The following is a 24,424-nucleotide window of genomic DNA, read 5'->3' on the forward strand; positions in this document are numbered from 1 at the left end:
ACCTTCCAAATCCACGACCTCTACCACCTGGAAGAACAAGGGCACCCTGACTTGGAACTATATCCGTTCCCTCACTGTCACTGGGTCAAACTCCTGGAACTCCCTTCTTAACAGCACTATTGGTGTACCTACACCCCAAGGACTGCAGCAGTTCAAGACAGCCCCTGCCTCCTTCTCAAGGGCAATTAGGGGTGGGCAATAAATACTGCACTAGCCAGCCACACCCACATCCCATGAACAAATAAACATAACAGTAATTTGAAAATGCACTTCCAGTCTGTATTCATATCAAAGCTTTGTCCTTACCTGATTTGTATGTCGCTAGCAACTCTAATCACTTTTGGCTGGTTATCCAAGTTGATTTCACGACCACTTAAAGTATCCACTAAGAAAATACGTCTAGTTAAATACCAATTATTTATTGTATTATCTGTGATTTTAAAAAAAACATGAGTTAATGCTTGAATGATGAGGTCAAAACCAAACACAAAGGCTTTAGCTTTCCTGGTGCACACTGGAAGCACATCAGTAAATTGTCATAGAGTCATAGAATTATACAGCACAGAAACAGGCCCTAAGGCCCATTGTGTCCGTGCCGGCCATCAAGCACCTATCTATTCTAATCCCATTTTCCAGCACTTGGCCCTTGTATGATATGTGCACCCCAACCTATCACTTTCTGACTATTAAAATTAATAGTCTTAAAATCAGAATCTGGGGTATGTACACCCATTCCCAGCAAGCACCAGGAATGCTGCAGCAGAAAATTCCAGCAAGAAACTTTTATTTTCATGATCAAAATTATATAAAATGACCAGTTTTATATGGGTTCTTTGAAACTATTCAACTAGTTTTTCTTTACTCTCCCTTGATGGATTCTTCTTGTGCTGTATAATTCAGAGGGAGTGCACAGGCTGCAGATCCTAGCTTTCTGCTAATTTCATTCCATAACTATCCACTACAGGATCTCTGACATTAGTCTGGTGGGGTTCATCCTTCACTCTTCCTCATAATAGCACTGCTGAGATCAAGGATTCAGGTTACCTACTTTTATACTGATTTTGTGTTATTTCAGGTTCCTTGAAACAGTCTTCTATAAGTCAACTCCACTACACGCACTGCTAAATGATACCAGCTGCAGATGTGTAGTCCCTCAAGAATCTACACAACTTAAATGAGGTATAAAGAGTATTAACCTGGATAATATCACTGCTACATTTGTATTCCAACATGGAATTTCACTATTCTGCCTATGTTTCTTTTAAAATATAATTTTTCTGTGGTTGAACATCTTGGTTTTGTAAGGCTCTTCTCCTGGTACAGAGCATTGCTTGATAGGGGAGCAGATCAACAAGAACTTGCATTTATATAGTGTCTTTAACATGTTAAAATGTCCCAAGGTGCTTCACAGAAGCATTATCAAACAACATTTGACACCGAGCCACATACAGAGATACAGGGGCAGAATCGGGTCATGTTACAGAGGTGTAAATAGGCAGTCTTAGCAATGGTGTAGATATGAGGCTGGAAGCTTAACTCAGGATCAAATGTGACACCTTTGCTGCCCTAGATTTTGTTTATTTTTGCACTGCTGTGCAACCCAGCAAGGATGCCTCCATGTTGAGACACTCTTGCAGTTCCCAAGCTGCCTCTCCCAGTGGGGCTGCCGTGGCTCTAGAGCTGCCAGCCCTCTGATTTGGTCTGTAGTATCAAGACCCGCCCACCATCCCAGAAAGGATGGTGAGCGCGGAGGTGGCCAATTAGCAGGTCCCTTCCCGGAAGAATGCGCCGCCAGTCTTGCTCCTGGCAAGTGCTTGCTTGGGACCTAATTTGGTCCCTACGTCAGGGCCCAAAGCCTGCGGCAAGATCCAGCCCATTAACTCTTCCTTTCTTCACAGATGCTGAACGTTTCCAGAACTTTCTGTTTATTATTATTGGTAAGAAATACAATCTATGGTTGATTCAATACTGGGTCACATCAAGTATCATCAGTAACACACAACAGAAGATATCAAGATTTATTTCATTAGTAACTCCTATGCCAAGGACTGTATGATCCCACACAATTTGGGCTCTTCTGGAAATGATGACAGGATATTTTGTTTTTGTTTTTACGTCTTTGGAATTTAAGGTGAAAAAACTTAAATTTAGGAAATTAATTTGCTAAAATACTGCCAAATGTAGGAAATTATAAACTTAACTGAAACCCAACTCATGTGGATAGGTTGTTGAAGGGTAACATCTGTATGCTTTCGTTCACATTCTTATTCATACAGCTGATGTATTTTGCCTTTGTGTATTCAGCCAAATTAAGTATGATTAAATAATTCACAAATAAAATGTGAGCAATTTATTACATTAAAATCATCAAAACAAACACACTTTGAGCTTACTTTCAGGAGCAATTTCAATAAAATGAAACAGATCAGCCATCATCTAATAGAATGGTACAAAAGGCTGAAAGGGCTGAACAGCCTGCTCCTGTTCCAAATTAAACAGTACTAAGTTGGAACATAATAATGTTTTTAAGATTATAACAAATGGATGAGTAATCTCTATTATTAAGATGATAGCTGAGAAAACAAAGTTCTCAGCTACTTTAGTTGCACAGTTAAAAACATGTATTTGAGGAAATTGTTCCTCCAAAATCAAAACTGTGTTACAAATGAGAAGAAATGGCCTGGATCGTGCAGTCCCAATAGTGGGGAACGCTGAGAATTTTACCACTATTGAGGGCCGCAATGGCACTGCAATTTCCAGGGAGCGCACTTAAACTCAATTCCAGAATTTGCAGTGTGCCTGTATGGCCTCCAGAGGAGCACACACTGATGGTCTTGCTGAGACCTTTCATTCAGGAACTTGGGCTGATTGCCCTGAACTTACCCCAGTATTTATGTTGATTTATTTAGGGTTGCTCCTAGCAATGTGAAAACACTCCAGCACGCTGGCACCCTCCCCATACCCAGCACTCCCGGCTCCTCACACTCCCCTTTTCTGGCACCCTTGGCTCCTCAGTCCCGTCAATGTTGGAGATGAGCTGGGGGTGATGGGGGTTGGGGGGGGTGTGGAGCCAGTGGGTGGCGGGAGGTGGAGTGCAAAGCGGGGGGTGCCGAGAACTCGGGAATGCACAGCCGTGTGTGCCAAGAACTGGGGGATGCACATCCGAGGGTGTTAGGAGGGGTGGGGTACAGAGTCAGGGGTGCCAGGGTTGGCGGGAATGTGGAGCCAGGGGTACCTTGGGTGAGGGAAGGGGGGGAATAGGTGGGAGTGTAGGGTGCTGAGAAAGTGGGTGCATGGCGGGCGGATGCGGAAGAGGGGGTGGTGGGGGGAGCTGCAATTAAAAGTAGATCAAAGAAAAAATTCACAATCCTTAAAAATAATTTTCCTGTTATTGAGGTGAAAGTAGACCTCAAGGGGCATGTCTCCAGCTAACAACGTCAGAGGGGGCATGGCTTTGCCAGGATTCTGCCACGCCACTACGCCTTCGCACTCACTTTGCCAATGGAATTTTTTATTCTTTCATGGGATCTGGGCCTTACTGGTTGCCCATCCCTAATTGCCCTTGACAACTGAGTGGCTTGCTAGGCCGTTTCAGAGGGCAGTTAAGAGTCAACCACATTACTATGGGTCTGGAGTAACATGTGGGCCAGACCAGGTAAGGATGGCAGATTTCCTTTCCTAAAGGACATTAGTCAACCAGATGGGTTTTTACAACAATCGGTGATAGTTTCATGGTACTATTACTGGGATTAGATATTAATTCCAGATTTTTATTAAATAATTACATTCAAATTCCACCAGCTGCTGTGGTGGGATTTAACTGATGTCCCCAGGGAATTAGTCTGGGCCTCTCGATTAGTAGTTCAATGACACTAACACTTCGCCACTGCCTCCCCGAGAGCAAGTTACCACTGTGGCCAATGAAAAAGGTAGGAATGTAGTTTTAAAAGCAGTCAGCAGCGTATACCTCCGCTTCGCCGCGAACAGCAAGATCCGGGCCAATATTTTCTGCTGCCTGTCTCAGAAGATATTTGCTCTAGCGGACTCCTAACTATTTGTATTTGCTTTTGCATTAGCTAAGTCAGAAGTGTTTTCACATTAAACCTGGTTAATTCAAAAATAAATAGTTATATAGAAGCATAATATTTACCTTGGTTTACAAATTCTCCATTATATTGAAGGTTTACGTTACGAATTGCAATAGGCTGCAGTTTGTCCTCACCATCTTCCCCTTTGTAAAGCATGTATATGTCATAAAATTGAGGGTCACTATGCATAGATAAAAGCTTGGAAACAGGAAGTGTACACTGTCCAAGAAAGAAAATCAAAAAGTAAAAAATGGATACAACGTATAGAAAGTCTCAGAAGGCAAAATAATTGTCATATGGAATTAAATCACTTGAGTTTATTTAATGGCATCGATTTCAAGAGCTTAATCTAGTGGTGGAGAACTTGGCACATTGCCTGACCCCAAGTTCAGCTTCCTTTTCCACACCTGATTTGCCACCAACAGTTTTATCTTTTTCCTGTACAACATTAGCCACCAATGCCCCAATAAATGCGTTTATCACTTTATTAATGGAATTCTCCAAAGAGCTCCTTGCCAACTTTGCACCTCTGCTTATAATTTATGCTCTTATCCACATGAAGGTCTGCATCACTCATAAACCCATAGAGCTCCACCAACGTCCTGTGTCCCAGAGAATCGACTTTAAGATTCTCGACTTCACCTTCAAATCCATCAACAATCTTACTGCTCTCAATTTCTACGAATTCTTCCAGCCCCACATCCTCGCATGCACCTTCCAGTACCAGCCTACTTCTTGTTTCCCACTCTACCATCAGCAGTTACTTCTTTGTCCACCTCGTCCCACCCTCTGGAACTCCCTTTTGCAGAATCTTTGCCTTTTCACCCCTCTGCACGTCATCAAACATCTCTTTAACATCCTCCTTTCCAGTTGCATTTCTACCCCCTTAGCCAAGTGTCTACTCTATGTTCTGAAATATCTCTATACATAATAAATGCTATAGAAATGCAAGATGCAGATGTCGTAAGTTGGGTGTTAAGAAAAGTAAAAGTTTCAAAGTAGCTGGTACACTCAGGATTTGGCAGAATTTATCTGTTTATACTTACCAAACATTCATGTTTACTGGCTTCTTCAATTCATTAAAGGTACCTTTCAAACAGTTTTTATGTAATTTATCCTATTTAAGACCATTGGTTTCTGATCACCTCTGTAGAGCTTATTCACAGAATTTTAGAAAACTTTATTTTTTGGATCATAGCTCATGAATATTATTAATTTTTTTTTTAGCAACTTTATTGCTCCATTTCAAAAATGTATTCGGAACATTTTTTTTAAAAAGAGTATGTTGGGCTTTCCTGGGGTCATGGAAGGCACTATATAATGCAAGCTCTTTTTTACTTTGTGTGTAGAAGTTACTGGAGCTTACCATTTAAAGAGTAATTGTATTAAGGAGTTTACTCAAACTTAAGGTAGACAATTATTGGATTTGGAGCTTTCGATCCAAAAAATCTGACTGAAGAAAACTGGGGAAGAAATTGTGATGTCTCTGACTGTAATTTTCCAAATCTGTGGAGAGGAGAATTGTGCCAGAGGACTGAGGTGTGGCAAATATGACTTTCCTTTTTAAAAAATGAAACAGAGATAATCCAGGAAATTACAAGCCAGTTTTCTTTATTCATTGTTAGTAAGCTGCTAATGCCCATTATACAAGATGAAATTACTAAATATTTGGAGAAACATGCATTATCCAGGTTCAGTCAGCACAGATTTCCAAAAGGGAAATGAGAAAGTCATTCCAATTTACCACACTTCCCATCAGGACATGCTTGGCTTCCACTTGAAAATTTCCTGGTTTTTGAGATGTAAATCGGTGTATAACTGCTCCAAGGTGCGACATATTGAAGCTTTAACATGCTGCGTCACAGTTCAATGATTTTTTTCCCAGCAGATATAAGACTGATTTATACAATTCAGCATGTAAGTTTAACTTGTAAATATATCTAATAAGTGCTAGGAGAGAGCATGTTACCATACTAAGTAAGTCACTTTTAAGATTCTAGTTAAATTAAAACGATTTACTTAATCTACATTATTCGCTACCTGATTAGATGAGGCCCAAGCTCTGATAGGAAATGTTGAACTGAAGTAGAAAATTTCCAGTGTACAATATTAAATTTCTTACACATTAACTATTTAGAACATGAGCATAAGAAATAGAAGCAGGAATAGGCCATATGGCCCCTCGAAGGTGCTCTGCGATTCAATAAAATCATAGCTGATCTTCAACCTCAATTCCACTTTCCCATCCGATCCCCATATGCCTTGATTCCCTTGGAGTCCAAAAATCTATTGATCTCAGCCTTAAACAAACTCAGTGACAGCATTCACAGCCCTTTGGGTAGAGAATGACAAAGACTCACAACACCCTGAGAGAAAAAAAATTCTCCTCATTTCAGCCTGAAATAGCAGTCCCCCTATCTTGAGACAATGCTCCTCAGTTCTAGATTCTCCAGCCAGCAGAAACCACCTCTTGACATCTGTCCTGCCAAACCCCTTCAAATCTTATATGTTGCAATGAGATCATATCTCGTTCTTCTAATCTTCAGAGAGTATCGGCCCATTCCACTCAATCTCTCCTCATAGGGCAGCCCTCTCAACCCAGGAATCAACGTAATGAACCTTTATTGCACCCACTCTAAGGCAAGTATATCCTTCCTTAGGTACAGAGATCAAAACTAAACACAGTACTTCAGGTGCGATCTCACTTTATGCAATTTTTTTTATTCGTTTGTGGCTAGGCCAGCATTTATTGCCCACCCTAATTGCCCTTAACCTGAGTGGCTTGCTAGGCCATTTCAGAAGGCATTTAAGAGTCAACCACATTGCTGTGGGTCTGGAGTCACATGTAGGCCAGACCCCAGGTAAGGACAGCAGAATTCCTTCCCTAAAGGACATTAGTGAACCAGATTTTCACAACAATCGACAATGGTTTCATGGTCACCATTAGACTAGCTTTTTTTTAAATTCCAGATTTATCAATTAAATTCAAATTTCACCATCTGCCATGGTGGGATTCGAACCCATGGCCCCAGAGCACTAGTCTGGGCCTCTGGATTACTAATCCAGTAACATTAACACTATGCCACCACCTCCCCAATTGCAGCAAGACTTCATTATTCTTGTGCTCCAATCCCCTTGCAATAAAGGTCAACATACCACTTGGATTCCTAATTGCTTGCTGTACTTCTGTGTTAACTTTCTTTGTTTAACTGTGTTCTTTGTGCAAGGACACCCAAATCCCTCTGAACACCAACATCGAATAGTTTGTCACGATTTTAAAAATATTCTGTTTTTCTTTTCCTACCAAAGTAAATAACCTCACATTTACCCACACTATATTCCATCTGTCATCTTCTTAACCACTAACTAAACCTATCCATATCCCTTTGCAGTCTCCATGTTCCACCCACACAGCTTGCTTTCCCACCTAGCTTTGTATTTGGATACTTTACTCGGTCCCTTCATCTGTCATTATTAAAGATTGTAAATAGATGAGGCCCCAGCTCTGATCTTTGCGGCACCCCACCACTATTAGCCTGCCAACCTGAAAATGACCCATTTATTTCTACTCTGTTTTCTGTCCTTTCACCAATCTGTTATCCATGCTAATACATTACCCCAAACACTGTGAGTCCTTATCTTGTGCAAAAACCTTCTCTGTAGCATCTTATCGAATGCCTTTTGAAAATCCAAATATACTAAACACACTTTATCCACCTTGCTAGTTACATCCTCAAAAAACGCTAATAGATTTGTCAAACCCAATATCCCTTTCATAAAACCATGTTGACCCCTCTTAAACGTATTATGATTTTCTAAGTGCCCTGTTACCACTTCCTTAATAATGAATTCCAGCATTTTCCTGATGACTGATGTCAGGCTAACTGGCCTGTTTTCTCCATTTTCATTTCTTGAAAAGCGTGAAATAAACAGGCTTCAGTTTCTATTCCCATAGATGAAATATAGCATAAGGGGCGGCACAGTGGTGCAGTGGTTAGCACCGCAGCCTCACAGCTCCAGCGACCCGGGTTCAATTCTGGGTACTGCCTGTGTGGAGTTTGCAAGTTCTCCCTGTGTCTGCGTGGGTTTTCTCCGGGTGCTCCGGTTTCCTCCCACAGCCAAAAGACTTGCAGGTTGGTAGGTAAATTGGCCATTATAAATTGCCCCTAGTATAGGTAGGTGGTAGGGAAATATAGGGACAGGTGGGGATGTGGTTGGAATATGGGATTAGTGTAGGATTAGTATAAAAATGGGTGGTTGATGGTCGGCACAGACTCAGTGGGCCGAAGGGCCTGGTTCAGTGCTGTATCTCTAAATAAATAAAATAAGATGTTTGTTATCAATTATTAATAAATACATAGAGGTGACACTCACTTTTTGCTGATACGTGATTCCAAAGATATAAGCAGCATTCAGCCTAGTCATGGTATCTGGGCACAACTGTAAATATGAATATATAAAAAATACACAAATATCCAAGAAAATCACCTGCAGGCACACACGCAAACACAAACACACACACACATATATACATAGAATTCCTACCATTTATAGTGATGCGTTCATGCAAACATGATTTATCTATTCTATGTGATGGCCAGTATTACACGGTATGAACTGTGTCTATGTTTTATGTTTTAGAGGAAAATATCACTTCCCCAAAAATTCATTGTTCCTTTTTCTAACTTGTCCCTCACTGTTGCCCTTGGTTCCTAACTACTGCTGCTGCTGTTATTCTGGGGTTTGGATTCTGCTGAATTTTGTAAACAGGATCAGGAATTCCCATTAAGACATTCACGTGCTATTTGTCGGCGCTCGTGAGCATCTGTGGTTCTCTGAACTGTTACCTGAATGAACCTCCTTACTTCTGGAGTCTTGACCTGACAAGGACGCTGAGCTCTGCAGTGCCAACCTCACTCTGGCTGGAGTCATCAGGAAACTGGAGGAGCAGGGAGAAGTACTTGCCATTCATTTAAAATACCCAAACTTAATTAGGGCACTAATCCTTGGCTGCTGGCATTATTGTGCATGAAGTTTTATTTTTGATAAGTAAATACTTTTTTTAATAGTTGCAACAGTTTTTCATGTGTACATCACTCATTTGATTCTGGTTCTGATTCGGGAAACCGTTTATGGTTATTTCTGCCCAAAATAATTGGAACACATAAGACACTTTAACCAAAAACTTTTGAAATTGATGTTAATGGCCTGGATTTTGCAGTGGTAATGACAGAAAACTGTCAATGTTCACCATCAGTACTCCACTGAAACTAAGAGCAACTTTGGGAGGTCGCACACACGCAAAATAACAGAGAAATCCAGAGGTTACTGTCAGTGATTCTGCGCTTCTCCAGAGGATATGCTGTTCAGGTTCCCCAGACTGCAATTAAGGGGAAATCTATAAATTGATGAGAACTTTTACTCTTGCTTTTACTCTTTTAGTCTCGCTACAAAGACCCTTGAAAAAGTTACACCTTGTTGAATTAGGTGTAACTGGCCTCGAAAAGCCAAATTTATATTTCTGGACAGTCAAATTTCTCCATTATAATAAAATATTCTGCATATTTTTAAGTAATATTCTTTTAAAAGTTTATCTTTATTTTAGCTTCTATCTTAATCCAATCCTAATAATTTATTTTGCTATCTGAAAATGTAAAATTTAAAGTGAACGATAACTTTCTGGTTTGCTATCTGTGTGAATACTTCAATATGATTCACTGTTTACCCTGCTTGCTGACAGCACTACTGCTGCATGTCAGGACATCGCCTTAACTTGGCACCAGATTTAAAACGCCATCGGAAAAGAGGATGTCTGTGCCACAGAGATCACTAGATCTTTGTGAGCAACTTTCCTTGAAGTCAGTGGCCATGGTGAGCGCCCTTGCTTCATCATTGACTGCAAGATTTGGGCCAGTGCAAATGAATAATAATTATTGCTTTTTGGCTGATATGAAGGACTGCTAGTTTTAAACATGGTTGTTTTAATTGGTGCGGACTGTAAACAAATATATATTTTTAAATCTGCGGGAATGAGGCCGATTATGGACCAGAAAGGGGATTTACACATGGAGGCAGAGGGCATAGCTGAGGTATTAAATGAATACTTTACATCTGTCTTTATCAAGGAAGAAGATGCAACCCAGGCAATGTTGAAAGAGGAGGTAAGTCAGACACTAGAGGAGTTTAAAATTGATAAAGATGAAGCATTAGATAGGCTGCCTATACTTAAAGTGGATAAAACAACAGACCAGATGAGATGCCTCCAAGGCTACTGAGGGAAGTGTGGGTGGAAATCACAGAGGCACTCGCCATAATTTTTCTGTCTTCCTTAGACTCAGGGCGGGTGCCAGAGGACTGGAGAATTGCAAATGTTACACCCTTGTTCAAAAAAGGGTGTAAAGATAAGCCCAGCAATTACAGGCCAGTCAGTTTAACATCAGTGGTGAGAAAACTTCTATAAAAAATAATTTGGGACAAAATCAATAGTCCCATGGACAAATGCAAGTTAATTAAGGAAATCCAGCATGGATTTCTTAAGGGAAAATCATATTTAACTAACTTGCTGGAGTTTTTTGAGGAGGGTTGATGGGGGAAATGCTGTTGATGTGGTGCACATGGATTTTCAAAAGGCATTTGATACAGTGCCACACAACAGACTTATGAGCAAACATGTAACTCATGAAATAAAAGGGATGGTAGCAACATGGATACGAAATTAGCTGTGTGACAGGAAACAAAGGGTAGTGGTTAATGGATGTTTCTCAGGCTGGAGGAATGTTTGTAGTGAAGTTCCCCAGGGATCAGTGTTGGGACCCTTGCTTTTCCTGATACATATTAATGACCTAGACCTTGGTGTACAGGGCACAATTTCAAAGTTGCAGATGATACGAAACTTGGAAGCATTATGAACTGTGTAGAACTTCAAAAGGACATAGACAAGTTGGTGGAATGGGGAGACGTGGCAGATGAAGTTCAATGCAGAGAAATGTGAAATGATTCATTTTGGTCGGAAGAACATGGACAGACAATATCAAATAAAGGGTACAATTCTAAAAGGGGTGCAGGAGCAGAGGGACCTGGGTGTATATGTGCATAAGTCATTGAAGGTGGCAGGACAGGTTGAGGGAGCGGTTAATAAAGCATGCAGTATCCTGGGCTTTATTAATAGGGACATAGAGTACAAGAGCGAGGGAGTTATGTTGAACTTGTATAAGACACTAGTTTGACCTCAGCTGGAGTACTGCGTCCAGTTTTGGGCGCCGCACTTGAGGAAAGACATGAAGGCATTGGAGGGAGTACAGAAAAGATTCACGAGAATGGTTCCAGGGATGAGGAATTTCAGTTATGAAGATAGTCTGGACATGTTAGGACTGTTTTCCTTGGAGAAGAGAAGGTTGAGAAGTGATTTGATAGAGGTAATCAAAATCATGAAGGGTCTGGACAGAGTAGATAGAGAGAAACTGTTCCCACTCGTGAAAGGATCGAGAATGAGAGGGTACAGATTTAAAGTATTCGGTAAGAGAAGCAAAAGTGACATGAGAAAAACTTTTTCATGCAGCGAATGGTTAAGGTCTGGAAAGCGCTGCCTGAGAATGTGGTGGAGGAAGGTTCAACTGAAGCATTCAAAAGGGAATTAGACAGTTATATTGAAAAGGAAGAGTGTGCAGGGTTATGGGGAGAAGGCAAGGGAATGGAACTGAGGAAATTGTTCTTTCAGAGAGCCAGTGTGCATACGATGGGCCAAATGGCCTCCTTCTGCATTTAATGATTCTGTGACTCTAATAATTTAAAAGTAAAAAGAGGTCTAAGAATACAAACATTCACTTTAATATTATATCATACATATGCGTTTTGGAAACAGGAAATATTAATAATGATGTGTTTTTCTTAATCTAAAGGAGAATCACAAATATTATTTTAAAATGCTTCGTTTCAAAGAAAAAAAATTGGGTTAAATAGGACTCATTAACTAATTAATAATTTGACAAATAACTTTGATAGAGTTTAAGTGGAGATCATTAAGTTATTAATCAGCTCAGATCTTTTTTGAGACATCAATACTTAAAATTTGAAATTTAACAGGCTTTTCATTTGAGAAAAAAGCACTTAAACCACACTTCATATAGTAAATATTTTAGAAAGTTTACCTGTAGAGTACCTCCAGTTACTTTTTCCCAGTTAAGAAAATAACCTCGTCCATCATATTTGGCAACAACAAAATTTAATTCCATATGCTGTAAGCAGTGAAACGTAAATGATAAAGAACAAGAAACAGGAAACCACAATCACAGTTTACAGCATTTTCTTCTGTTTAAGTTTAAAGGTACCATGCATATGGATAAGTAAAAGCTGATCAAAGTAAGCCAACATCTAGTTGCGAAGGGAGGACATGTTTGACTAACCTAGTTGACGTTTTTAAGGAGGTCAATAGGAGGTGGATAGGGGAGTGTCTATGGATGTTGTCGATATGGACTTTCAGAAGAAAGGGAAAACTATACTGCTAACTGCCCTATGACATTGCTAATAATAAAAATAATTGTGTACCTTCTCATAACTGTATTTCTACTTGTGTTGGTGTCTTTCAAATCATTGTATATGCCTGTGTGTCTTGAAATAAGAAATAATCATCATAATTGTAGAAAATATGAATAATGTAGATTTTGTATTTTAGATCAGTGTGCTTATTTATGCGTTATATAGTTAAGTAGCGGGAATATTATGCAGAAGGAATAACATTCTGGCAAAGAGAAGAAGGGGGAGAGAGAGAGGGAAAAGAGAGGGGGATGGCCTCCCCTCTCCAGGCCCCAACTATCAGCCCAGTGTGGGATTTGGCCAATTTTCTGTCCTCCACAACCACGGCAATGTAAATGAGGTCCAAGCCTCAAAATTCCTTTGGCATGATAACGGTAACTATGGGCAGGCTGCAGAGATCCGATTGTGCGCTTTGAGTTAAGATTCCCCCTCACAAGCCTTCATTAATTCAACCCTAAATATTACAGAAGGACTTCCCAAATAATGAATTGGGTAAACCTCTGTATTTAAAGTGCATGCTGTACTGATGGAATATTGTATTGTCATAGGTGAGTGTTTTGAATGGCCACAATGGCCACGTCTACCCTCGCAGAAGGATGGAAAGGAACCTATCGAGCTACTTGAAGTGACCAGAGAATTTTGCTGTGTCCTAGCCAACAAAGATCTCTCAATTAAAATCAATCAATCCACAACTAAAAACCAGTTAACTGGACATTGATTTCATTGTGGAATCTTATGTGCAAATTGGTTGTCACGTTTGACTACAGATTATATTACTATAGAGTTTTGAAGAATGAGAGGTGATCTCATTGGAACTTACAAAATTCTTACAGGGCCTGACAGGGTGGATGCAGATAAGATATTTCCCCTGGGGGTGAGGCTAGAATCAGGCGATATAATCTCAGAATAAGGAGTAGGCCATTTAAGACAGAGATGAGGAGGAATTTCTTCACTCATAGGGTGGTGAATCTTTGGAATTCTCTATCCCAGAGGACTGTGGAAGCTCAATCATTAAGCATGTTCAAGACAAAATTCGATACATTTCTGGATACTAATGCCATCAAGGGATATGTGGATAGTGCGGGAAAGTGGCGTTGAGGTAGATGCTCAGCCATGATCTAAATGAATGGCGGAGTAGGCTCAACGGCTGAATGGCCTACTTCTGCTCCTATGTTTCTATATGGCTCAAAAGTATTTCATTGACTGGAATAGTTGTGGGATCCATGGAAAGTGCTATGTAAGTAAATTAGTAGCTCAATAGGGCCATGTACGCTTTTCTTCTTTAGGTGCTGCATGGTCACAAAAGGCTCGAAAAGGAGAAAATGGAGTCCCAGATGCACAAGCAAGCGCAGGATGTCATCTTGGTAAAAGCATTTCAATGCACACATGCAGAACAGGGTGATGATGATGCAATCAGTATGTAATCCTGATTTGAAGACACCCTGCCATTTTTAAGCTCCACACTCCAGCTCTGTCTCAACCGCTCACATCCAAACATGATGTTCAACAAAATTAAAGACACTTGATTAGTGTTATTTAAACGGATCGTGAAGTACTTATAGGTTAGTTGCTGGATTATTTCTGTCCATTTGTGCAATTGTATGTGTTCTTGGAGCTTTCCAATACTTGGCTAAAGTTTGAATTCTCTACAGAAAGTGTTCTGGCTCGCCTTGAAGTATTTTTTGTCATTTAAAATAATGTGATGAAAGAAGTTGCTTTCGGACATGGATGGCCTGGTAGGAATTTGAGAATGAAAAGAGGCTGCACAGAGGAAGACAAGCTACTGAAGAGAGAGGAGGAGGAAAGGAAGCAGGGCAGTCAGCAGAAGACCATATCTGCCGAGGGTCTTCAGGGAGCAATTATCTTACTTCGACTTCCATATGGACTAATGCATGAGGTGTCTTTGCTTCACAAAAGAAGCCTTAACTGAAATGTTGTCAACTGCTGCAGCCATAAACGCAACTTCAATGCAGAGCTAGGACAGCATTTCTTGTATAATAAAAGAGACCAAAAGGGAAGGTGTGTGACAGTACAGAGGGCCAGAGAGATTAACTGACATGGAGGTCATGGAAAAAAGGCAACAAGAGTGTGATAATGGTGTAGTGAGGGACAAAGCATTAGTGCAGAGATCGTCAATGACAGAATAATGAACAGCCCTAGCCAAAAGCACAAACATGAAAAAAATGGTTTAAGGCAGGCACATGGTAAAAAATATGACGAACAAAATAAAATAAAATAATAATAAAAAAGGGCCAGTCATGCTCTGAAATTATTGAACTCAATGTTCAGTCCGGAAGACTGTAGAGTCCCTAATCAGAAAATGAGGTGCTGTTCCTCAAGCTTGCGTTGATGTTCACTGGAACACCACAGCAGGGCAAAGATGAAAATGTGGGCATAAGAGCAGGGGTTGTGTTGAAATGGCAAGTAAGCAGAAGCTCGGGATCATGCTTTTGAACTGAGTGGAGGTGTTCCGCAAAGCAGTCACCCAATCTGCTTTTGGTCTCCTCAATGTAGAGGAGACTGCATTGTGAGCAGCAAATACAGCATACTCAATTGAAAGAAGTACGAGTAAATCGCTGCTTCACCTGAAAGGAGTGTTCGGGGCCTTTGATGGTGAGGAGAGAGGAGGTAAAAGGGCAGGTATTACAACTCCTGTGATTGCAAGGATGGTGCCTTGGGAAGGGGACAAGGTGTCGGGGGTAATGGAGGAGTGGACCAGGGTGTCGCGGAGGCAACAATCCCAATGGAATGCTGACAGGAGATGGGAGGGGAGGGGATGATGCGTTTGGTGGTCACGCTGGAGGTGGCAGAAATGGCGGAGGATGATCCTTTGGATGTTTAGGCTGGTGAAGTGGAAAGTGAGGACAAAGGGAACCCTGTCACAGTTCTGGGAGGGAGGGGAAGGGGTGAGGACATAAGTGAGGGAAATGGGTCAGACACGGTTGAGGGCCCTATCAAAAACAGTGGGGGGGGGGGGGGAATCCTCGGTTGAGGAAAAAGGAAGACATATCAGAAGCGCTGTTGTGGAAGGCTGCATCATCAGAACAGATGCATCAGAGACTGAGAAATTGGGAGAATGGAATGGAGTCCTTAAAGGAAGCAGGGTGTGAGGAAATATTTTTGAGGTAACTGTGGGAGTCGGTGGGCTTACAATGAATATTAATGGACAGTCTATCCCCAGAGATGGAGACAGAGAAGTCGAGGAAGGAAAGGAAAGTGTCAGAGATGGGCCATGTAAAGGTGAGAGAAGGGTGGAAATCAGTAGCAAAGTTGATGAAGTTTCCAGTTTGGGGCAATAGTAGGAAACGACACCGATACAGTCATCAACGCACTGGAAAAAGAGTTGGGGGAGGGGCCTGAGTAGGACTGGAACAAGAAATGTTCGACATTCTCCAAAAAGACAGGCATACCTAGGATCCATGTGGGTACCCATCGCAACACCTTTTACTTGAAGGAAGTGAGTGAAGTTGAAGGAGAAGTTGTTCAATGTGAGAACAAGTTCAGCCAGGCGGAAGAGGGTGGTGGTGGATTGGGACTGTTTGGGCCTCTGTTCAAGGAAGAAGCCGCAAGCCCTCAGACTGTCCTGTTGGGGGATGGAGGTGTAGAGAGGTTGGACGACCATAGTGAAGAGGAGGCAGATGTAGGTGAGAAGAGACTGGACCAGAGGTGGAAAGATAGAGTCAAGATAGGAAAAAATAAGTTCAGTGGGGCAGGAACAGGCTGAAAAGATGGGTCACCCAGAACAGTCTTGTTTGTGGATTTTGGGAAGGAGGTAAAAGTGGGCTGTACGAGGTAGCGAGACTATGAGGTTCGAAGCTCTAGAAGGAAGATTTTCAAAGGAGATGAGGCCAGTGACAGTTCTGTAGTCAGTAGCTTGATGTTCAGTGGTGAGGTCAACCTCTCATCGACCTGGCTCATGTACACAGCAGGCCTACAATGAGAGCTATGCTGCCAGAAGGAACATTATAGCGCACACCATCAGCATCCTCAAGCAATGCTTCCACTGTCTGGATTGCTCTGGAGGACTCCTGCAGTACTCAGCTGAGTGGGTATCAACATCTATAGTAATATGCTGTGTGCTGCACAACCTGACCATTGTGAGGGAACGGTTCTTGTCACCAACTATCAAGTGAGAAGCTGAGGAGCAGGAGCAAGTGGAAGAGGAGGAGGAGAAACTGAATGGGAAGGAACTGCAAAAGGAAGTGGAGGATCAGGAAGAGGAAGGGAGACTGCAACATCGACACCCATTTCAGACCAGGCTCTATGTGATCAGATTATTCATGAGCAATACCAGTAAACTCAACTGCACCTCCCCATTCACAAACAGACCCACACTTCTTACCTTTCCTCTATCAGTGACCATCATATTGTCCTCTTTCCGGCAACAAAAGAATAGACGCCACCAGAAAATTCACGTGCAAATCAAATTTTACAAATTCACTCATTAAATAATGCAGACAAAATTAAACAAATCACCCTTATGCCTGTCTTCCATATGCCTTTACTTAACCTAGTGCTCCTATGAAGTGCTTCCTCAGTGGCCACAGCATGGGTGATGGAAGGCTGCTGGCTTTCAACTGAGGAGATTGCAGAATACGTTCAAGGATATCCTCGAATAGCTTTGAGCCTAGAAGACCCGGCTTCAGACGACACCATCTTGGACTGGGCCGCAGCAGCCGGAGATAGCTGGCTGACAGGCAACTGTACGGGCAGTGGTGGAATGACAGCGTTGGGAGCAGGAACGCTGTTATCCCGAGACAGGACAGCAGGTTTATGTTTCATGGAGCCAGTGCCACCCTCCCTGGGCAGCGCCTCAATAATCCTGCTGCTTTGTTAGCCAGCTGTTTGCTGGGCTACTGTGACTGAGCGGGTTGTCTCATGAGGAAAGGTTGGACAGATTGGGCTTGTTTTAACTAGAATTTATAAGGTGAGGGGAGACTTGATTGAAGTTTATAAGATTCTGAATTGTCTTGACAAGGTGGACGTGGAAAAGATGCTTCCTCTTGTGGGGAAATCCAGAAATAGGGGGCACTGTTTTGAAATTATGGGTCGCCCTTTTAGGTCAGAGATGAGGAGAATTTTTTTTCTCTCAGAGGGTTGTGCGACTTTGGAACTCTCTGCTTCAGAAGGTGGTAGAAGCGGGGTCATTGAATATTTTTAAGGCGGAGGTGGATAGATTCTTGTTAGGCAAGGGAATCAAAGATTATTGGGGCGGCGCAGTGGTTAGCACCGTAGCCTCACAACTCCAGGGACCCGGGTTCAATTCTGGGTACTGCCTGTGCGGAGTTTGCAAGTTCTCCCTGTGACCGCGTGGGTTTTCGCCGGGTGCTCCGGTTTCCTCCCACAGCCAAAAGACTTGCAGGTGATAGGTAAATTGGCCGTTGTAAATTGCCACTAGTGTAGGTAGGTGATAGGGAATATGGGATTACTGTAGGGTTAGTATAAATGGGTGGTTGTTGGTCGGCACAGACTCGGTGGGCCGAAGGGCCTGTTTCAGTGCTGTATCTCTAAATAAAATAAATAAATTATCAGGGGTAGATGGAAATGTGGAATTCAAAACACAGACAGATCAGCCATGATCTTATTGAATGGCGGGGCAGACTCGAGGGGCCAAATGGCTTACTTCTGCTCCTATGTTCCTATGATTTTAGCATCACGCATTTTCTGTGGAACAGAGCCAACTTTCCAGCAGAAGGAGAAAGTCATAATGATATGGCAATAGATGGGAGTTTCCGTGCTTTAGCAGTTTGGCTGGGATTCCGACCTTGCCCAGTGCCCTTCTGTTCGCTAAGTGGTCTATGGCCTTCTTAAGCTCCAGTGATGAGGGCTCTTCATCTAACTCATGCATGGCAGGAAGCTGCGGGAAAGCGTCGAGCGCAGACTGGGAGATGTCCGACTCACAGGAGTACAGCTCACAATACTGTTCTGCCCAGTGAGACATCTGCTTACTTATGTCGTTCAGTACTTCACCATCTGCCGACTTCAGGGAAGCAACTTTGGTGATGGCAAGGCCAAGTGCATAGCTTGCAGATTTCCTTTGTCAGATGCAGTTTGAATTTCTTGACATAAGCTGATCCAGTGTTTGTTTGCACAGAATCTTCCTCTCCTTTGCATGGCTGTCTTAACTACTTTCAGGTCAGGCAGTGTCTTAGCTGTTGGGTTTATGTTGTGCATCATGTAGGCTTTGTTTTTTGCATCAAGGACACATATCTCAGCTGAGTAGGTCTCAAACCAGCCCTTGTTGCAGGTTCCACCTTTACCAAATGATGCTTCTGCTGCTTCATAGATGATTGAGCTTCATGACTTCCAAGCTTCAGCGATGCCAGCATTGGTGCTTTCCATTAAGGCTTTGGTGAGTGACAGTGCAAAGTGCTGGTACTTGGCATCATTGCTTATGTAAGGGATGCTGATGCATGGCGGGCCATCGTGTTTGGAGCTGTGGAACTTTCAGGGGTGCACCTTCACTCTGCTGCTGATAACAGAGTGGTCAGTGTCAGAATCTGCACTGTGGTAGGTGTGGGTGTGAAGAACACTGGGCAGATCGCAGCTTGTCGTGATGACTAGGTCTAGTTGCTGCCAATGACCAGACTTTGGGTGACGCCATGATACCTTGCAGCAACGTCTGCCCTGGAAGAAGGTGTTGGTGATGCAGAGTTCATTCAGGGCACAAAGCTCAAGAAGGCTTTGTCCATTATCGTTGATCTTGCCCAACCCATGATGACCGAGGCACATTGGCCATGAATCATTGTCTGCCCCAACATGTGCGTTGAAGTCATCCAGGATGAATAGCCTCTCGCCTTTTGGGATGTTCCTCAGAACATCACCTAGGGAATCATACAAATGCTCTTTATCTGAGATAAGTGTGCTACCTGCAATATAATGAACAGGTGCGGTTTAATTGCGTACTGTGGTTTCCCACACCTGTTTTCAAGGGCTATTCAATTTAACCCCCAGGCTTTTTCTTTCTTTATAGTGTCATTATAGTGGCATGTGCTGGTGAGCAGTTTTGACAAGGCAGCTCTCACTCAGCCGAGTTGCTAGCAATGTTTAAGCGTTAAAATTCTAATACAACCTATCATGACAAAGTAAAATGCTAAGTTACATTTGCTTTGCAAATAACCAAGCTCTGGAGCCACTAAATCCTTAATATTTGCTGGTAAATCCATTAACAATACTATTTTAATTTATTTTCACTCTAGGTTGGCTCATCAATGGGTCAACATACTAAAATAAAAATTGATGTACTTACTGGAAATTCCTTAAAATGAAATACTGTTTGAAATGGCTCTTGATTAAGAATTCTAGATGGTAAACCATATTCACTTTCATAGTACAACCAGGGCAGAGTCTTCCGCCTGAAAAAAAGTAATTTTTCAGCATAGTTGATATAAATAATGACAGTCATTGATCAACAAGTACACAAAAATGTGAGAATAACAAAAGAGGGATTGATTTTTCCCAGTCCCGCAGAGGCAGCTTTGGAGGTGGGGAATAATGTGGAAACATTGATGGAATCCCATCAGGCCTACTCCATGACCTGTTCCCGCTTCCGTGTGCTTTCCCTGGAGGTGGCCTCCCCGTGGCGACAGCTACCCACCCGAAAGGGGTGGGTAGCCAATTAGGTTATTTAATAAGGCAATTGGTCCCTATTATGGCAATGAACTGAAATTTTCCCGATGGCATGTTGGTCCCCCATTGTGTCAGGAGCCCAGCAATGCAGCTGAGCTGGCTTCATAGCGCGAATTCCAAGATGCGATACATTTGAGGCCTTTCATTAAGTTCCCGGCAGTAAATTGCAACACTCAGGTCCCCCAAGCAGAAGCTATGCCATTGCAGCCAGTTCATGGAGACTGATGTCTCCACTCATGTTGTACCTGCTGCAATGGCAGCCACTCCCCTCCTCCTGAAGGCACTTTCATTGTGCTGCTGCCGCACCAGCTGCTGCCCCCTCAACACAGCCCATAACTGCAAAGGTGGCCAGCAGCCCTATGCACAGACCACGCTAAATGGACCTCCTGATGCTGGAACCCGGTCGCTATACCTTATTGGACAGGCTCCCAGAGGTGGCTTTTTTAATTGGCCACCTCTGGGAAGATTGCGGCCATAGTCACTTCCGGGTTTCCGACCCAGAATTGAGGCCAACGTTGGGACCGTGACCAACCGGGCAAAACTCAGCCTGAGGATTCAGTCTGTCCAGTTCAAAATAATTTTTCAACTTATTCTTACAGTTTTCCTGTCCCAAATATATATTCCTCACTGCACTACTGAATTCCCTTTTGAGTGCTTTGGTGGAATCAGTAGATCATGCATTTGTAGCTGTCTATTCTAGAAGCCATAGAGTAATTATGAAGAATTATAATTTGAAGGGGAAATCTGAGTATTTCAAAGAATTGAATAGCATCTGAAATGAAAACAGAATACTGGAAATACTCAGCAGGTATCTGTTGAAAGAGAAATATTTCAAATTGATGAGCTTTTGTCATTCAATTTCTGTAACTGATTCACATCCTTGTATTTTGTCCTGTGTTGCATTTAAAAAAAAAATACTGCAGGTATATCTGAGGTAAAATTTTTAAAAAGTCAATTTTTCTGAAAGTACAAGACACTTTCATAATGGGCCAGAGTTTACTGTAAAAATGACAGTGCAACTAACAGCGTATCCAATATTTATTCGTAAATTGGACAAGGACTTCAGGCGAGTGCAGAAGATGTTACACATGACAATCTAGAAGTTACTGTCCAAGTCGTGCCGCTCTGGTATAAGCTGTGTAAAAACATCTCGCTGTCTGGCTCCCCATTCAAATAAACTGAGTGGTTTGAAGTTTGTGTACTTTCATCATAGATTTGGACTGAATTCATCACAGAAAGTTAGGGCTTGCCCAATTCAATCTAAGCATCCTTTTTAATGGCATGATATGTATTAATCATTGCTAAACAATGGACTGGAATTTGTTGTCCCGCCGCCGGGTGCGATGGCGGGTGCAGAAAATGGCAGCCGCCACATACGGGAGCTGAGCCGCCGCGATTACACAGTGGGCGGCCACTTAACATATTGACAGCAGCTGCCTCCCAAACCCTCCCCCCACCCCCGCCCATCACGTGGTTGGGGCAACCTTGGCGACGGCGTCACCTGATGCCAGAGCAGGTGCTGTCGCCACTTTTAAACAGTTGCCAGTCCTGTAAACAGTTCTAAGTAAGAGTTGACCCCTTCACAACCCCATACACTAAATAATGCAGAGTTGATCCCTTCCCCACCTCGTTGGCGCCAGCTTCTCCTGGACAGGAAAGTGAAGGCACTTGAGTGCCGCATGACATGCTCAAGATTGGGAACTGAAGGTAAAATCGCAGGGAATTAAATATAAATTTATGCAGAGAGGTATTTTACATATTTAAAGTTGGATCCTGTCACAGAGCGGCAGAGGTGCCGCCACGGAACCTCTCTGCCGGCGGGAAGATCAGGCCCGGCAATCCCGGCGTCGGGTTCCATGGCAGCCACTGCCGCTCCAATTCTCCAACCACCCTGCCATGAAATCCAATGTTGGGCTGGGAACAAAATCCAGCCTAACATCTCTGACATTGAAAATTAACTTTTACAAATGTGGATTCTCATTCCTTTAGATCTTAATTGTTGTTGGAGATTTAAAAAAATATATAATTAACTTTTTGTGTCTCTTTTTTCTCCCTCCCTTAATCCATTCTTTTTTACCCTATTATTATTTTGCTTTCTGTACCTGATTTGAGATTGAATTCACTACTCTAACTTACACTTTCTCTTCAATGCTGAAAGTATTATCCTCAACCGATTGAGACTTTTTTGTGTATAGATGAATAATTCACAAAATCAGTTATAAGCACTTCCACTTATAATTATTCAAAATTGAGAAATTGTGTGCATCTCATCAAACCTTTGTCCCTTACAAACATGAAGCTATACATAATAATGATCCTATTTCAGTAACCTGTGCACTGAACTAAATATTGTCTTGTGCTAAGCGATCAGATACAATTCAAAAATGTCAAAACAAAATATGGTTATATATTAGATAAGAGGCATAAAACATTGAGCAGATAATGGAACATATAAATAACTAGGAAACCCCACAATGAGTTAAGTATCTTTAGTGAGCACTATAAATTTTTCCATTTTGAAAAGCAAACTTCTGGTTGCTTGATTTGAAAAATTCAATGGTCCACAACAGATACTTTTTTTTTATTCAGTCATGGGATGTGGGCATCACTGGCTATGCCAGCATTTATTGCCCATCCCTAACTGCCCTGACCTGATGAGTGTTTCCAGCATTTTCTGTTTATATTGTTGAATAATTACTTTGCGTCAGTCTTCACAATAGAAGAGGAAGATAATAAACCTGCCATTCCAAGAAAATCACGGACTGGAATTCACTGAGGTTAATGTAAGCAAGGAAACAGTATTAGAAAGAATACTAAAGATTGACAAATCCCCAGGACCTTATGGTTTCCACCTCCTGAGTTTTAAAGGAAGTAGGTGAAGATTTGCAGATGCTTCAGCCATAATCTTCCAAAGCTCTCTCAATTCAGGAAGTGCCTCTTTAAATTGGATAATTGCAAATGTAACTCCATTATTTAGGAAAGGTAAGAGAGAAACCAGGGGCTGAATTTTTAAAGGCTGCTGAGTGCAGGTGCGGAGGTGAGTGTGATTTGAAGATCGTGTTCTCGGAGGTTGGCACTGGGACCCACTGTCTCTGGAAGGCAACGCCATTTTTAAAGGGACGCCAGGAGGGATCGAGCAGGTCGGGGCACATGCTTCCAATTATGTGCCTGTTGAGCTAATTGAAGAGCTCATTAACAGGCTTGTCAGCACCAGTTTTTAATTTTCAATGGCTGGGAACGTGAAGGACACTATCTGGGTAACACGGCAGGGTGTTCAAGTTGTGAATACAGAGGAGGGGGCATCAGGGAAATGTGAAGGGCTGATGAAAATACTGTAGAGGCACAAAGCAAAGCCCAGCGCTTTCAAAAGTGACACAGAATAGCCATTGCTGCAGCTGTAAGACTTGTTTTTCTCAGTGGTGAGTGGCAGGAATCCGGAGTATGATGTGAGGCTGCTGGCATCACTTGGGCAGTTGGGGCTGGCAAGGGGAGGTAAATGCACAAAACCCAGCTGAGGGAATTCAGATGGGAACAGGCTTCTCTGACACTGAATAGAATAGCCACGATGAGATGCAGCAGATGCAACCTCCAAGACAGCAGGAGGCCAGAGGAGAAAGGCACTACCCATGACATTGGGTGCATAGCCCGAGTCAGCTACTTGCAAAAAACAGAGCGCCACTGGTGTAGGAACCTGTGCCTAACCAGGAAGATGGTCTCGGACCTGTGTGCTCTGATCCACAATGACTTGAGGCCTCACGACTCCCATAGCAGTCTCCTACCTGCAGCCGTCAAGGTCTCCATCACCACAAACCTCTATGCAACCAGGTCATTCCATGGATCAGCTGTGAACCTCGGTGGCAACTCGCATTCGGCAGCTCATCAGCCAGGTCCCGGAAGCCATATTCAGGAGGGCAGAGGACTACACCTACTTTGACACAGATGGGCCTGTACCGGCACAGAGGGCATTGGGTTCAGCCTCCAGTGCAAGATTCCCCCAAATTGAGGGCATCATCGCTTGCGCCATCAAAGCACCCAGTAACCGGCCAGTGAGATCCATCAACAGGAAGACCTTGTACTCAACGTCCAACTGGTCTGCGACCACAAGAACTTCCTCCATGTGTGCGCTTGCTTTCCTGGCAACTTCCATAACTCCTTCATCCTCCACCAGTCCAGGC

General features: G+C 42.6%; 1 protein-coding gene across 1 annotated transcript in view; it reads right to left on the minus strand.

Annotated features, from left to right (window-relative positions):
- Window positions 1-24,424, minus strand: part of LOC137370259 (uncharacterized) — a 323,712-nt gene that overhangs the window by 170,649 nt on the left and 128,639 nt on the right. Inside the window, exons 24-28 of the mRNA XM_068032638.1 lie at window positions 19,870-19,975; window positions 12,236-12,322; window positions 8,463-8,528; window positions 4,151-4,307; window positions 307-430 (exon numbers count right to left, since the gene is read on the minus strand). Of these exons, the coding sequence (XP_067888739.1) occupies window positions 307-430; window positions 4,151-4,307; window positions 8,463-8,528; window positions 12,236-12,322; window positions 19,870-19,975 (540 nt within the window). The remainder of the gene's footprint in view (window positions 1-306; window positions 431-4,150; window positions 4,308-8,462; window positions 8,529-12,235; window positions 12,323-19,869; window positions 19,976-24,424) is intronic.

The sequence above is a fragment of the Heterodontus francisci genome, chromosome 5 (assembly GCF_036365525.1).
Source record: "Heterodontus francisci isolate sHetFra1 chromosome 5, sHetFra1.hap1, whole genome shotgun sequence".
Classification (NCBI taxonomy): Eukaryota; Metazoa; Chordata; class Chondrichthyes; order Heterodontiformes; family Heterodontidae; genus Heterodontus; species Heterodontus francisci.